A 15,111-nucleotide genomic window follows, 5' to 3' on the forward strand; every position below is an offset into this window, starting at 1 on the left:
AGGAGTAGAAAGGCAGACCGTCGGACCTCAGGCTAGCAAGCAGGCAGGTAGCTGATGTGCGCTCCCAGGTGAGCGGGCAAGCTGGTCCTTAGACAGACTGACAGGAGTTGTAAGGCAGACCGTCGGACCTCAGGCTAGCAAGCAGGTAGCAGGAATAACAGGCAGGAAACAGACAGCAAACTGGCAGGACTCTGGCAGGAATCAGGCAGGTAACTGGCAGGTAACTGGCAACGGGACCTGAGGGCTGAAGCAGAGTAGAACAGTGCAACAACATTGCTCGGGCACCTCCATTTTGGAGGAGGTGCCTTATATATGGTGAAGTCCTCCGGCCATTGGCCGGGGACTCCTTAGGACGGCGCGCGCGGCCCCTTTAAGAGGAAGGGAGAGCGCGCGCGCGCGCCCTAAGCACAGTGGCCGGGAAGGAGCGCGCGCTGCCAGCAGAGCGGGAGGAGGACGCCGGGCACGGAGCAGGGAGGTGAGGGGAACAGCGTCCCTGCCTAGCAGAGGGCAGGGACGCCGGCGCTACACATATGCTCTACCACAGCCCAATCCACTCTATTATCATTCACATGCTCTACCACAGCCTAATCCACTCTATTATCATCCACATGCTCTACCACAGCCCAATCCACTCTATTATCATCCATCTGCTCTACCACAGCCCAATCCACTCTATTAATCATCCACATGCTCTACCACAGCCCAATCCACTCTATTATCATTCACATGCTCTACCACAGCCTAATCCACTCTATTATCATTCACATGCTCTACCACAGCCTAATCCACTCTATTATCATTCACATGCTCTACCACAGCCTAATCCACTCTATTATCATCCACATGCTCTACCACAGCCCAATCCACTCTATTATCATTTACATGCTCTCCCACAGCCTAATCCACTCTATTATCATTTACATGCTCTACCACAGCCTAATCCACTCTATTATCATCCATATGCTCTACCACAGCCCAATCCACTCTATTAATCATCCACATGCTCTACCACAGCCTAATCCACTCTATTATCATTCACATGCTCTACCACAGCCTAATCCACTCTATTATCATCCACATGCTCTACCACAGCCTAATCCACTCTATTATCATCCATATGCTCTACCACAGCCTAATCCACTCTATTATCATCCACATGCTCTACCACAGCCCAATCCACTCTATTATCATTCACATGCTCTACCACAGCCTAATCCACTCTATGATCATCCACATGCTCTACCACAGCCTAATCCACTCTATTATCATTTACATGCTCTACCACAGCCTAATCCACTCTATTATCATTTACATGCTCTACCACAGCCTAATCCACTCTATTATCATCCATATGCTCTACCACAGCCCAATCCACTCTATTATCATTTACATGCTCTACCACAGCCTAATCCACTCTATTATCATCCATATGCTCTACCACAGCCCAATCCACTCTATTATCATCCACATGCTCTACCACAGCCCAATCCACTCTACTATCATCCATATGCAGAGGCTAAGTCTAAAATTAAGGATAACACATTTAAAATGAATATAGGCCCCGATTAAGTAAAGCAACAATGCCAAAATTCAGGAGTAAGTCACTTTTAAAAGTTGTGAAAATTGAGCAAAAATGTTGCGACTTTTGACATTTTCACAAGGAGTTTCTACCAGCTCCATCAAAACGGCCAGACCAGGGGCAGAATGGGGGTGCAACGGGGCTTGATGTCACAGCTCGTCTAATTCATGACTATCTGTGGCGTGCCTTATGCCATAAGTCTTACTCCAGTCACTGGAGAAAGATTTGTGGGGAAGCACAATGAGGTGAACACCACTTTTCATATACACCTGATTACTTAAGAGTCTCTCTCTCTCTTAAAGGGAATCTGTTACCCCCTGGGATTTTTCAGACCTCTAATATGGGCATACAGGTGATAGAAATATAAATCTATACTTATCTGTATGTCCCATATTAGAGGTCTGATTGCAAAAAAATATCTTTTTATAAAATCCTGATCTCACTGCAGAGCTGTGTTTGATTATACCTGACACATCTGCAGGTTCCTCTCAGCTTCAGCTTCCATCTCACAGGCAGACAGTGCAGCAATAATGTTGTAATACAGCAGAGCTGTGAGAGCTGCAGCAAATGTGTTTGTTATGAGACAAAGTTCAGTTCTCCTGTTCTGTGTTAGTGACATGTCTCACACTGTTAATGTCCCCTTCTATTTAAAATAAACTCTGAAGACAGATTCTCATACAGATCAGTGTCTTTCTCATAGTCCTGAACAGCACATTTAAATTTAAGAAAAAAAAATGTGGATTTCTCTGGAATAAGACATCGGATCGCAGATATAAAGGTATCATTTTATTCAGCTTCCTATGACCTACATGCTCATGTAGAGTGCTTAAGAGGGTTGATCCTACTAACAGATTCCCTTCAAGTATAAGTATTAGAATTATGACAATTAAGTGTTACACAAGCCTGACAGGCACATATAAAGGCCTGGTAGTGCTTGTTAGGCAGACAAAGTGAATTCTACTATGTATACCATAATCTGAGTTAGGCTTGAAGAAAAATAAAAAAATCAATGTATGCAATTCAATTAATCAGTATATAAAATGCGACAACCACAAAACCTACCAAACGTAAAGGGAAGAACTACCCAAAACATCTCGATATGCTCGACTATAATTTTGCAAAATTCATAACAACTGGTCAGGCCAACTGATAGAAAGTGTTAAGTCATCCATGCATAATAAGACACATACGGCCTAATTTATCAAAACTGTCTGACGAAAAAATAGTCCTGTTGACCAAAGTAACAGAGTAAGGCTTTATTCACACATCAGTATTTTTGATCAGTATTTGTATTCCAATACCAGGAATGTCTCCAAAGGACAGAACACTTGTCAGTCTTTCAATTATAGTTTTTCTCTGCAAGTTTCACTCCTGGCTGTGGTATACAAACACTGATGAAAAATACAGACCAAACACCGACATGTAAATAAGCCCTAAAACTTCACTTTTTCCAGAGCCAGAGTTTGACTAGTTTTGATAAAGGAGGACCATAAAGCGGATAGTCATGTATAGTAAGGCACATGATGTTCTCCATTATGTCTCATCTTGTGCACATTATCACCTCTTCCAATAGCTAAGGCTCCTGTTCAAAGCTGACCTGTTAAAGGGAACCCGTCAACATGAAAATGCATCCTAATCTGCTGCCATCATGTTATACAGCAGGGAGATTTGAGCAGATTAATATAATGTTTTATGAATAAAACTTGTGTTTTATTCATTTATTCCTCTGCTCATTCTGGGATTTTCAGTCCATGGACGGTCCAATCAGTGACTGACAATTTTCGTGTATAAATGTGCATACAGAGATGGCTGTCAGTCACTGATTGGACTGCCCACCGGACTGAAAATCCCAGAAAGAGTAGAGGTTTAAATGATAAAAAACAGGTTATACTGAATCTTTTATCACAAACCTACATATCAATCTACTCCACTCTCCCTGTTCTATAACAAGAACAAGAAAGAGAGAGAACGAGAGTCAGGGAAGATGAAGGGAAGCCTTTCAAATATATTTATTAATTGATTTGCTTTTATCATTAATGGTATGAATATTTACAATAGTTCAACTGCATTGGTGGCTCAGTGGTGAGCACCGTTGATCTTCAGCGCTGGTTTCCTGGGTTTATTCCCATCAAATATAAGGAATTTGTACGATTTCCCTGTGTTTGTGAGGGTTTCTTCCAGGTTCTCCGGTTTCCTTCCACACTCCAAAGACACACTGATAGGGAATTTGTATTGTGACCCCCAATGGAGACAGTGACAATATTGTCTGTAAAGTGCTGTGGAATATGGTGCTGCTATATAAGTGAGTAAAGTAAATAAGTAAAACAGTGGTATAGCTATTGGACAACCCCTGATAAAGTGCCTTAAATAAAATAAAAATACATACTCACCTGACTGGCAAAAGTGCCTGCTGCAGCCAACTAGTGGACACTGATCGATAGCAGACTTCCCTCTGACAGAACTATAAAGGCTGCAGCCCATCAGTGGCTGTCTATAGCCTGCAGCGCACACGTGATATAATAATGTCACATGACTGCAGGAAGACACAGCGCTAATGCTTGAGTGGCACCAATCTTGGAAGTATGCGTTTTGTTTTTTATTTTATCTGGGGCACTTTAGTATATAAAAAGAAGTTGTGTATTAGTGGACAACCTACAGATATTGCCAAACACGTATACAGTAATATCACTTTACTTTATACTTACTTTGTGTCTTCTGTGAATGATTGAAGCTAAATACACCGGTATGTTCTAGCCTCTCCAGCAACCAAGAATGATTTACTCCAGAAAGAAGTGCTTCGTAAAAAGTGTTATCTAGAAAACGATCTTGTTGTATCTGCTCAGTATTCAGACCTGATAACATACCAAAGGAACTTGCACTTGAACTCAAAAATGAATTTGATTCAGAAAAAGATCCAGAAAACTGACTTATTTTACTCCAAGAGCTGGATCCATGGCTGCTGCTAAAACCCAGACTTGACTTATCGTCCCCTTCTTCTGTGCTCTCACATGGATCAACATTGTCTACCAACTGTTCTTGGCGACTTCTTGAAGAAGACAAATTTAATCTACTATTTTGGTGAGGTAAAGATGTTCTATCAGTTGAAGTTTCCACAGAACATTGTTGATGAAGGAATTGCAGTTCCAACTTATCTTCAGAACTCGAGTCAGATGTATAGTGGCTAATAGTAGACCTACGTCTTGAATGGAATGAGATTTCCATGTTGGCATCATCAGCAGTATCTTTGGTTTCTGTTTCTATGTCAATTCCATGAAACAACCTTTGTTCTTCAATTCCATCTACTAATGTAGAATTTACTGTGTGTTTGGATATTTCAACAGGTATGTCGTTTGTATCATCTTTTGTTTCAGTCTCTCCTTCAGCTCCAAGAGAAAATGTTTGTCCTACAAAGCTACCTGGGTCTCTGTTATCAGTAGTATCTTCTGCTTCAGCTTTAATGTCAGCTCCATGAATTACTATGTGTCCTTCATGACAACTTGATGGATGTAGAGGTGTTAAATTATTCTCATGCATTTTAGTCATGGCATTATCTGTACCATCTTCTGTTTCAGCTTGTGGGTCAACTCCATGCATTACAGTTTGCCCTGCATTACCACTTGGTAGACTCGTATTGATTCCAAAGCAACTATCATCTGCAGTATCCACTGTTGCAGTAGTCAAGTCAGCCATATTTTGCAGCAATTCATCTGTAATACCACTCTTAGACATACAGTGTGTTCCTGCTACGCCAAATGTCTTATTGACATTTGGTAAAGATGATAACTCTGAAATATGCTCAACAAACTCAAAGCCTTCATCATCTGAAAACTGATCGGTGTCTGCGTTATTTGATACTGCAGCCACCAAATTTTTGGTAACTGTTGCTTTTGAAAAGTTTCTGTCAATTTTCCCAGTTTTGGGGTCGGGATTAGATAAATCATTTGATTCTTCTGATTGCTTATATGAGGAACAGGCAGACTGGTTAGCAGAGTTTTTAATTTCTTGAACCGAGAGCCCCTTAAAATGTACGTCAAGGTTTTTGTCATCTCCATGGATGTGCTCAACAAGGTTATCTAAGGAACACATGCTCTCCACTTTCTCTGCATTACTACTATCTTCCTCTTTTTCCTTTTGCTCTGGTATGAATTCCCAACTAAAAGATGAATTTGACAAACTTGAGCTATGACTACTATTGCGTGACCTACTTAATTTCCGTCTAATACTATCAGAGTGACGTACTGCATCAGACCGTACCAATTTTCTTCTTCTGGCTGATGTCTCATCTGATCGATCACTTTTTTCATCGGTGTGAATGGACGTGTTGTCTATTGTGCTTACAGTATCACTAGTCTTTAAGGCGGTGATACAAGCGCCTGATCTTGATCCCTCTGTGGTGACATGCTGCTTACATGTAACGTCAAACACTTCACATACAGAATTGTGATGATGTGAGTACACATCCAACAACTTTGTAAAACTGACTTTTCCAGTAAAGAGATTTTTTGTCACACAATTCTTATAGCTGTCAGGGACATAACAATTGTCTTCTGAGGTCTGGAAAGGTTGCACATCTAAGTGTTCTTTAATAGAGCTTACAAGAGACATGATATCAATGGATAAGTCTACTTTGTCTCGTTTATCTGGCAATATGTTATATTTCACAAGTTTTTCCGTGGCTTCTTTACAAAGTTCGTTCACGTCTTCATTTATGGGGGCTTTGCAGTCAAGCCACTTGTGCACATTTACAAGACAAAAGGCTGCCTTGACAAAGCTGTGGAGCTCCTGCTTACTTATCACTCGGTCTCCTCTCTTCTTGCTGAGGAGACCAATATGGAATGATTCCTTAGCTTCAGAGAGATAAAAAGACCTTTTCTCAATTGGACACTCTTTTGACAAACTGTATGATAATAAACATGTCCCACGAATGTTCTGACAAAAAAAAATAGAAAATAATGTTAGTTCATTGGCTTTGGTAACTTGAAATACACAGTGCTGTGATGCATATGAAATTAAATCTGTTAAAAAATCAAGCAAACTATTATGACTATTATGTGCTGGATCTTTTATTGACAGACACCATGCTCTGTAGATTCTGATGTCTAAAATAAAACCCCAAAACCAAAAACATATACGAAGTATTTGTAATAGTTTCATCTTCTTTTATCCTTCAAGGAAAAAGTACTTGTTAGGGCAAACAAACCAATTTCATCACATTTTTATAGTGCGGCTTCTGTGCTCATGACTTACTTGCGACATAACCATAGTCATGAATCGTAAATAGGTTAGGGCTCTGTGCACATTGTGTCGAGGCTTATGTTTAACGCATACACAGGGAAAAGCTCCCAGCTTACACAATAACATGTACATACAGCCATATCCCCTTTCTCATACAAAGGGTCACTTTTGATATAGTTTTTTTTTGGTGGGCCTCTATGCATAAAGTTTGCCAGTGATGCTTACTGTATGCCATGGTATAGGTGAGAACCTTCTCATGTAATTCTAGAAATTATATGAAAGCCAGTATATTATTATTAGCTATATTAAACAGGAACATATTTCTTTAACTTACAGACAAACAACAAACTAACATTTTTTCTTTAAACTAGTAATCACTTACCAGGTTAGTAAGGACAAACAGGGGTGTGTATAGACTAAAGGTTGCTGCCAGTTTACATGCTTCTGCTGCAGACAGTAATCTATGTCCATACTCTTCTAGTAAAGTCTGCCAAAGAAAATATATACAGTACGTTCTGTTAGGTCTGCATAACCCCTAAATGTTAAACAAGATTTAGAGGGGTTGTCCAGTCAAGTCTGCAGTCACTCTAAGTGACTGTAGAATTGTGAATCCTCATATCGCACATACTGCGCGCTATAAGGATTCTCCAGTGTCAGCGATGGGAGCGGCAGGCGCGTGACCACAAGTATGCAATTTGAATACATGTGATCAAGTGCCAACTAGACTTGCGCGGCCTCGCTCAATGCAAGTGAACTGAACGAGGCCAGACACGTCTAGTCAGAATGTGCCCGGAAGTATGCAAATTGCATATTTTTGGTCACATGACCACTCACTCCTGGCACTCACACCAGGGAGTCCTCACAGCGCACAGAACATGTGATTTGCTGGTTCTCAAGCCTGCAGTCAAAAGCCAAAGGCCGGCATCCCCTATAACATTTAAAAGGGGTTTTCCCACGAACAAAAGTTCATTCTAATCAATAGATCTTGGAATAATAATAAGTTCCAAATTGGATGTGTTTAAATAAAATGTTCCTGTGCTGAGATAATCTTATAAATGTGCCCCTGCTGTGTACTGTGTAATGGCTGTGTCTGACCGTGCAGGAACATGGTCTGATCATACCACAGCTCCTGGGCAGGGGAGGAAGCAAAAGAATATACAGACATTTTAGCATGGGATCACAGCTGATTCTTTCTGTGAGGTAAAACATTTTCCTGCCTGTTTTTAAACAATGTTTTACTTCAAAGAAAGAATCAGCTGTGATCCAGTGATGTAATTACTGTATAATCTTTTGCTTCCCCCCTGCCCAGGAGCTGTGGTATGATCAGACCATGTTCCTGCACGGTCAGACACAGCCATTACACAGTACACAGCAGGGGCACATTTATAAGATCATCTCAGCACAGGAACATTTTATTTACACACACCCAATTGTGGAAATTATTATTATTCCAAGATCTATTGATTAAAATTAACTTTTGTTCCTGGGAAAACCCCTTTAAATATACAATTCCATATGAATCGCTTAGTATTACAGGTACTGCAAGTAAAAATATAAAATTGTCAAAGCAATGCTGCAACACAGTAACACATCTCAGATTATAAGAAGTCAAATGTATTATATAACACTTACCAGTCCCACATGGGTACTATTTTTGAACCTCTGGTAGTCATCCTCACTCATCGATATAAAGATGTCAGCTAGGATACCAAGAGATGTTCCAATTCCCTTAAAATAAAGGATACAGCTTAATAGTGAGACCCACTAAAGAACAAAAATTATTAACTGACAAATCAGTAAAAAAATACAAAAATATACAGTACTTTGCAAAAGTTTTAGGCAAGTGTGGAAAAAATGCTGCAAAGTAAGAATGCTTTCAAAAATAGAAGCTTTAATAGTTTATTTTTTAACAATTAACAAAATGCAAAGTGAATGAACAAAGAAGAAATCTAAATCAAATGAATATTTGATGTGGCCATATAAATAATGTACAATTAGTACATAAAAAAGCAAGAACAAGTGGTCACTGAGCACATTTTTGCCTTCAGCTGAGGAAAGGATGGATTTTATACTGTCATTGCAAAGGGAAAGATTAGACTTTCCTTGTGCTTTCCTTCTGCTTCATCTTTTTGAGACTATAATAATTGATCAATTACTTAAAACAGTAATTAGACAGATTACTTAGCAAGCTAAAACTTCCTCCTTGCATCTCATTATCAGAGAGAGCAAAGAACCGTATGATTGCACCTGAGACTGGCCTGTTATTAAATATTTGCCTTTGTGCCCCACTTGAAAGCTATTTTAGCTTTTAAAAATAGGAACGGATTATAGAAGTGGCCAGAACACACCAAGCTGCTCCCCCCTTTCTTATGTTGTAGCATGATAAGAAGTCTGAATTAACTGTGTACAAGACAATCGATCACAGAACCACTGAACATCTAAATATAAAGCAGCAAGATCTACCTTTTTGTCAGGTATGGGGAGTTCAAAAAAGCCAACAATAGAGGTCCAGATCAGCTCAGCTGCTTCGTACCACATGCCTGCAATCCACAAGAAGCATGTTCTAATCACTCCCATACAACAAATATATAGGTCCATAAATTTCAATATTGCAAAGTATTCATTAAGCAAGCACTTATATATTGGCAATTACACAGCTTGTATAGTGAAAACAAGTTATCACTTATCCAGTGGATAGGTGGTAACTTGTGAATCAATGGGGGTCCAACCGCTGGGTCCCGCACTGATTGTCAGAATGGGGAACGGTTATCCCTGTTAAAATGGAGCGGCATTGTGTATGGTTCACCTCCGCCCCACTCATTCCCTATAGGACTGACGAGCATTGCGCCAGGCTTTCTACAGCAGTCTCATAGGGCATGAATGAAGCGGTGGTTGGGTGTCCACATGACCTTACATTTTTGGGGTTGCATTTTTCTTTAAAAACAATACTATTTTTTTAAATATTTTAAAATTTCCATATTATGTTTTTTTTAAAAATACCAATTCCAGAGGACTCGCACGGACAATTTGTGTGCTCAGAAGGAAAAAAAGTTCCATATAATGTATATATACCTTCGGCACAACTACAGTTCATGAAAAAAGGAGAAAATTTGCAGATGCCAATAAACTTTATTGTGAGCGACCCAGAAACAAAATTATCAGCAACATTTCTGCAAGTACCTTTATCAAGGTTATCTAAACATAAAAAAAAATACATATATAAATGTGACAGTCGCAATAACTCATACAAAAGAAAAATTACATAAATGGTATATGAAACATACATAATGCTCATATACTTATATTCTCTACATATTACTTCATTTTATTGGCCCCTTTACATCATACTTCTTTTATATAGATCTCATGTATTACATTATATTACACATAAACACATCGACTCTCCATTATACTCCGTAGCCCGGTGTTCATCTCAGATAGCGCTGCACAGTACATGCGCTCTGTTTCAATGATTCCGTTGGAACGCAAGTCACGCATGCGCCCTGCTGTCTATGTGTCCAAGCCTCATCTTCCCTCCAGCGTGACGTCATTTCCTCCAGATGGAATGCACTTTTTGCTTCCTGTTTTGACATCACATCCACCTCCGACACATGTATTTAGTAAGGGACAGTAGCACCTTTCTCTACACAGCAGCGCGCATTACACTTAAACTCACGTGAATCATATACCACGACTCATGAGCACCGAGTACCAGATAAGGTAATTAATTATCTTTAGACACTTGTGGGCTTACTATAATGGTTTCTCCAGCAGGCTTCTTGTATTATAGAATTTGTATGTGCACAAAGATATTCTATTTACTTGGGTCACTTGTTTTCCTTGCGGAACTGAGACTTTATCTATGGTCTCCAGTAACCTGAAAGTCCTTAGATCTAATGTTCCTCATGTTCCTTACCTTATAGGTATAGCAACATTTCAACTGTGTTTCCTAAAACTAATTTTGTAAATATAATTTTTTTCCAATGAGCATTATGTATGTTTCCTATACCATTTATGTAATTTTTCTTTTGTATGAGTTATTGCGACTGTCACACTAATATATGTATTTTTTATGTTTAGATAACCTTGATAAAGGCACTAGCAGAAACGTTGGTGATAATTTCGTTTCTGTGTCGCTCTCAATAAAGTTTATTGGCATCTTCAAACTTTCTCCTTTTTTCATGAACTGTAGTTGTGCTGTATATATACATTATATGTTTTTTTTTAAAAAGCAAATAAAATATGTTGTAAATAGGAAAATAAGTCTAAAACCCCTAAAATATTAAAATAAATATTTAATGCACAAAAACAAAAGTAGGGCAGCCTCAAATGTATGTAGCTAAAGAGTATGCATGCCATGTCAATCTGTAACAATATTTTAACACTTCTAAAGTAATTCTTCACCTAATTTCTGCAGGATTTGTCCTCGTATCTGTATGCAAACAGACTGAACCAGAAGTCGATCACTCTCTTCAGAATAATTCCAAGTACCTGTTTATTGAATTTTAAAATTAAAAATAAAATATTAAGTAAATAATTAAGTATGTTGTTCTCGGTGCCGAACAGTGCAATGGAGCCATGATGAATCCCTCCCACCACCAATATGAGTTTGTGTTTTTTTAATCAAGAAAACTTTTATTGAAGAAGTTGACATTACTGACTTCAGAACAGTACAATAGTTACAAGCACAGAATATACATTGTTAACAAATACATTGTTGTCATACATGACCACTATTCATACAACTAAAATCTCAACTCCCGTCCCCCCCCCAACAAACCACCTTCTTGTCGTACCTGACCTATATACACCAAACTAAATAACACATTTTGACTCTACTTATTCTAAGGTGGCTAATGGTCGCATAGTCGATGGGAGGTATGTGTCACAGAGATGGCTGGTCTCTGTGATGTAACCCGGAGTGTTTCTCTAGTGCATGTAAGCACTAAGAGGAGCGTTTGGTGCACCTGGGAGCAGGGTTACGGGTAGTCTAGAGAGATGGGCGGGTCTAGCTACCCACATACCGCACCTCTGGGTGTGGTTAACAGCCTATAAAATGGAGGCTGTTGTTTGGCACATGGTCTGTGTGTTTGGAGGGAGAAGGCCTCCTGTGTATGTTTGTCTTTAGACCAAGCCAGGATACTGGACTCTACCCCAGCCTGTGTGCCACACAGGCCTGAGTGAGCAAAGACCTGCTTTGTTTGCCTGATCTAAAGGCTATCTGCTTTTCGGTTTGGCTTCTGGGTTTATGAAGCAATAAATCCACATGAACTTTTAAAGGAACAAGCCTCCAGTTTTCCCCGCATCGCACTCAAGTGATTATTAATTAAACATTATATAATAGCTTTAAATCAATAATCTAGTATGTAATTTAGCCTTGTTTATCCCAACGCTAATAAGTTGAAAAGCCCACCCGACACTAACACGTCGGACACTACAGCAGGGCATCTTACTTAATCTCCCCATTGTTTTCCGATTTTGACGGTTGCTTCTCTTTTAATATATACAATTTTCTCCATTAGGATTGTACTATTTAAGAACCAAACTACTTTGTCTATTGAGGGAGGACCACTTGGAAAACCAATGTTTGGCAATGGTCTTCCTGGTGTGATATCGTACTTTAGCTACAGCCAAGAGTACTTGGAGAGGAATCTCCAATATCTCCCACCAGACCCAAGACACAAGACCTTGGGATGAGAGGAACAAGGATGTTAAAAACCTTCAAAATTAAGCTGCCTACATTCTCCCACAGAACCCCCAGTTGAGAACAAGACCAAAATATATGAATCAAATCTGCTCCCTCTTCCTTACAATGGGGGCAGGGATCATCTATTCTGAGGCCTATCCAACATAATGCTTTTGGGGTTCTATAGCCTCTATGGATTAAAACTAATTACGACCTCCTCTGGGCTGTATTAATCGATATCTGGCTTGTGGATTTCAAGATATCATCCCATTCTTCCTTGGATGACCCATATCTCTCTCCCAGCTTGTTTTGACTACAGCCATAGGTTCACCCAGGATTCTTGGTAACAAAGAGGTATACAGCAAGGAGATAATATCCTCAGTCATTTTACCCCTCATCACATAGTCTATTATCCCGTTAATTGAGATGGAAAGGTCAGAAATGGTTTCTTGCGTCCTTACTTCACGTCTTAGTTGTAGATATCTGAAGAATTCAAAATTACCCAAGTTGAATTCCTGTTTTAGGTGTTCAAAGGAGCAGAAGTGACCATCAAGAAACTATTAATACGCATACCTCAATCCCTGTTTTTCTACTCCCCAATCTCTCATTCCCAGCTTCTTACAAGGCCACCATGTTTTATGCATAAGAAGGAGAGTTAGGAAATTCCCTGATGTGTCCTTAAATTTATGAGATTCCAAGAGGTCTAGCAAATTTGCGCTCCCCCTCAAATATTTCAAGATTACAGTCCCCGCCTCTGGAATCCGTTCCAAAACCCATCCTCTACAAGGTTGGAATTGGGATGCTAGAAAGTACACCCAAGCATGTGGGAGTGCTAAACCTCCTTGATCTTTGGATAGCTGTAGTTTATTTTTATATTATGCATTTTCCTAAACAAATATCTAGGTATCCAGACCAGAGAGTTGTGAAAGGCATAAAGAATGCAAGGCATAAGACATATTTTGATGAGATTGGTTCAGCCCAGAGCTAATAGTGATAGTTTCCTCCAGGCACTAACTTTATTCTTTGATTTGATTACCAGGGGGTTCAGATTTAAAGGTTTAAAGGGATATAATCATTAGTCTCCTTTGTAATGTAGATACCAAGGTATTCGAATTTTTGTAATATTGGAATACTTTAGACTGCATCCATCCCCTTCATATCCCTCCCATCCAGGGGGAGAAGCACGGATTTTTACCAGTTTATAGTAAAATTTCATAAACATAAAGAGGGACCATTCGACCTCGGGGCTTTGTCATTAGGCATTTTCTCTATCACTTGTTGAATTTCCTCTACCGTGATCGGCATATTCAGGAAATCCTTGTCCTTATCACTTAAAGAGGGGAGACCAATCCTGGTTAAATATTTTACTAACTCCTCTTAAGTGTAATGAACCATGGATGAATAAAGGATAGAATAAAAACTATGTAAAATCTGCAATATTTTAGTACTTTGAGTATTTACATTTCCTCCATTGTCCCTTAACTGATATATAAATGCATTATCCTGTTGTGTCTGTGCCAGTTTGGCTAATAAACAACCAGTTGTTTCCCCCTCTTCATAAAACTGTTGTTTTAAAACCCTACGTTTATTATCCGCCTTCTCCAGTTGGAATGTTCGTAATTGCTGCTTGGCCTCCTTCCACTATTCTGAACTATTATTGAGAATATATGCTCCCTCAATCACCCTACTCTCCAGCCCCTCTCCCTTCTTTCGTGATTTATCCTTTACCATCTTTATTTCTCTTAATAGGACCCCCCTTAGGAATGCCTTTATGGCATCCCAAACTACATTAATGGGTGCCGAGCCCACGTTATGCTCAAAAAAATCTGAAAGTTTTGCCTTGACATTATCACTGTTAATAAGCATGGGTCAAAGTGGGTTAAGTTTCCATCCCAAAGAATGTCTAGTCCGCGTTGGGTCCACCCGTACCTGAAATAGGGGAGGGGAGTGATCTGATCGGGACCTAGTGGAATATTCAATGTCGCATAGGAACGGGGCCATAAGGAAAATACAGAGAACTGGTATGTCGATGAAGCACAAGAGAAAACCTTACATTGGAAGCTCTCTCCCTTTTAAAGTTCATTAATCAGGCGACCACAGGGAGAAAGAGATTCATTCCCTGCCTGACAGTTATCCTTAGAAGAAATACAGATATTATTAAAGTCACGCATAATTATGAGGGGATATCTGGCCACTCTGCAAGTTTCACTAGTATTTTCTTGAGCGAAACATTAGAGTATGGAGGAGGTACATATACCACGACAGTGATGCACTCAAAATGGGATATTGTGTACCAACCTCCCACAAATCTGCTCTTGACATCTGTAAATTAATCTATGCTTTTAAAGGGCATACTTTTATGTACTAAGAGGCTGACACCTCTGGCATAATTGGAGTACACAAAATGGAGGCTAAATCCCAACCAGGACCCATTTAGCAACCTAATGAATTCATTGGTCATGTGAGTTTTCTGCAACCCTATTATAGCAGGATTAAATTTTCTAATGTACTCAAATATTGCTCGCCTTTTGGAAATGTCTTTCAGGCCATGAATATTCCATGACATGAATTTCACTGTTCGGACAGAGATAACTTTCAGAATCCGGAATCC

At 39.5% G+C, this 15,111-nt stretch overlaps 1 protein-coding gene across 2 annotated transcripts in view; it reads right to left on the reverse strand.

The window, feature by feature from the left end:
* ALPK1 (alpha kinase 1) overlaps positions 1-15,111 on the reverse strand; it is a 186,719-nt gene that overhangs the window by 17,144 nt on the left and 154,464 nt on the right. For both annotated transcript variants that reach the window (XM_073640635.1, XM_073640626.1), the window contains 5 exons: positions 11,219-11,305; positions 9,278-9,354; positions 8,447-8,542; positions 7,197-7,301; positions 4,285-6,508 (listed from right to left, as the gene is read on the reverse strand). In XM_073640635.1, the coding sequence (XP_073496736.1) occupies positions 4,285-6,508; positions 7,197-7,301; positions 8,447-8,542; positions 9,278-9,354; positions 11,219-11,305 (2,589 nt within the window). The remainder of the gene's footprint in view (positions 1-4,284; positions 6,509-7,196; positions 7,302-8,446; positions 8,543-9,277; positions 9,355-11,218; positions 11,306-15,111) is intronic.

This window comes from Phyllobates terribilis, unplaced genomic scaffold, assembly GCF_046119375.1.
Source record: "Phyllobates terribilis strain yellow unplaced genomic scaffold, ASM4611937v1 Scaffold_1__5_contigs__length_1240528914, whole genome shotgun sequence".
NCBI classification, from domain to species: Eukaryota; Metazoa; Chordata; class Amphibia; order Anura; family Dendrobatidae; genus Phyllobates; species Phyllobates terribilis.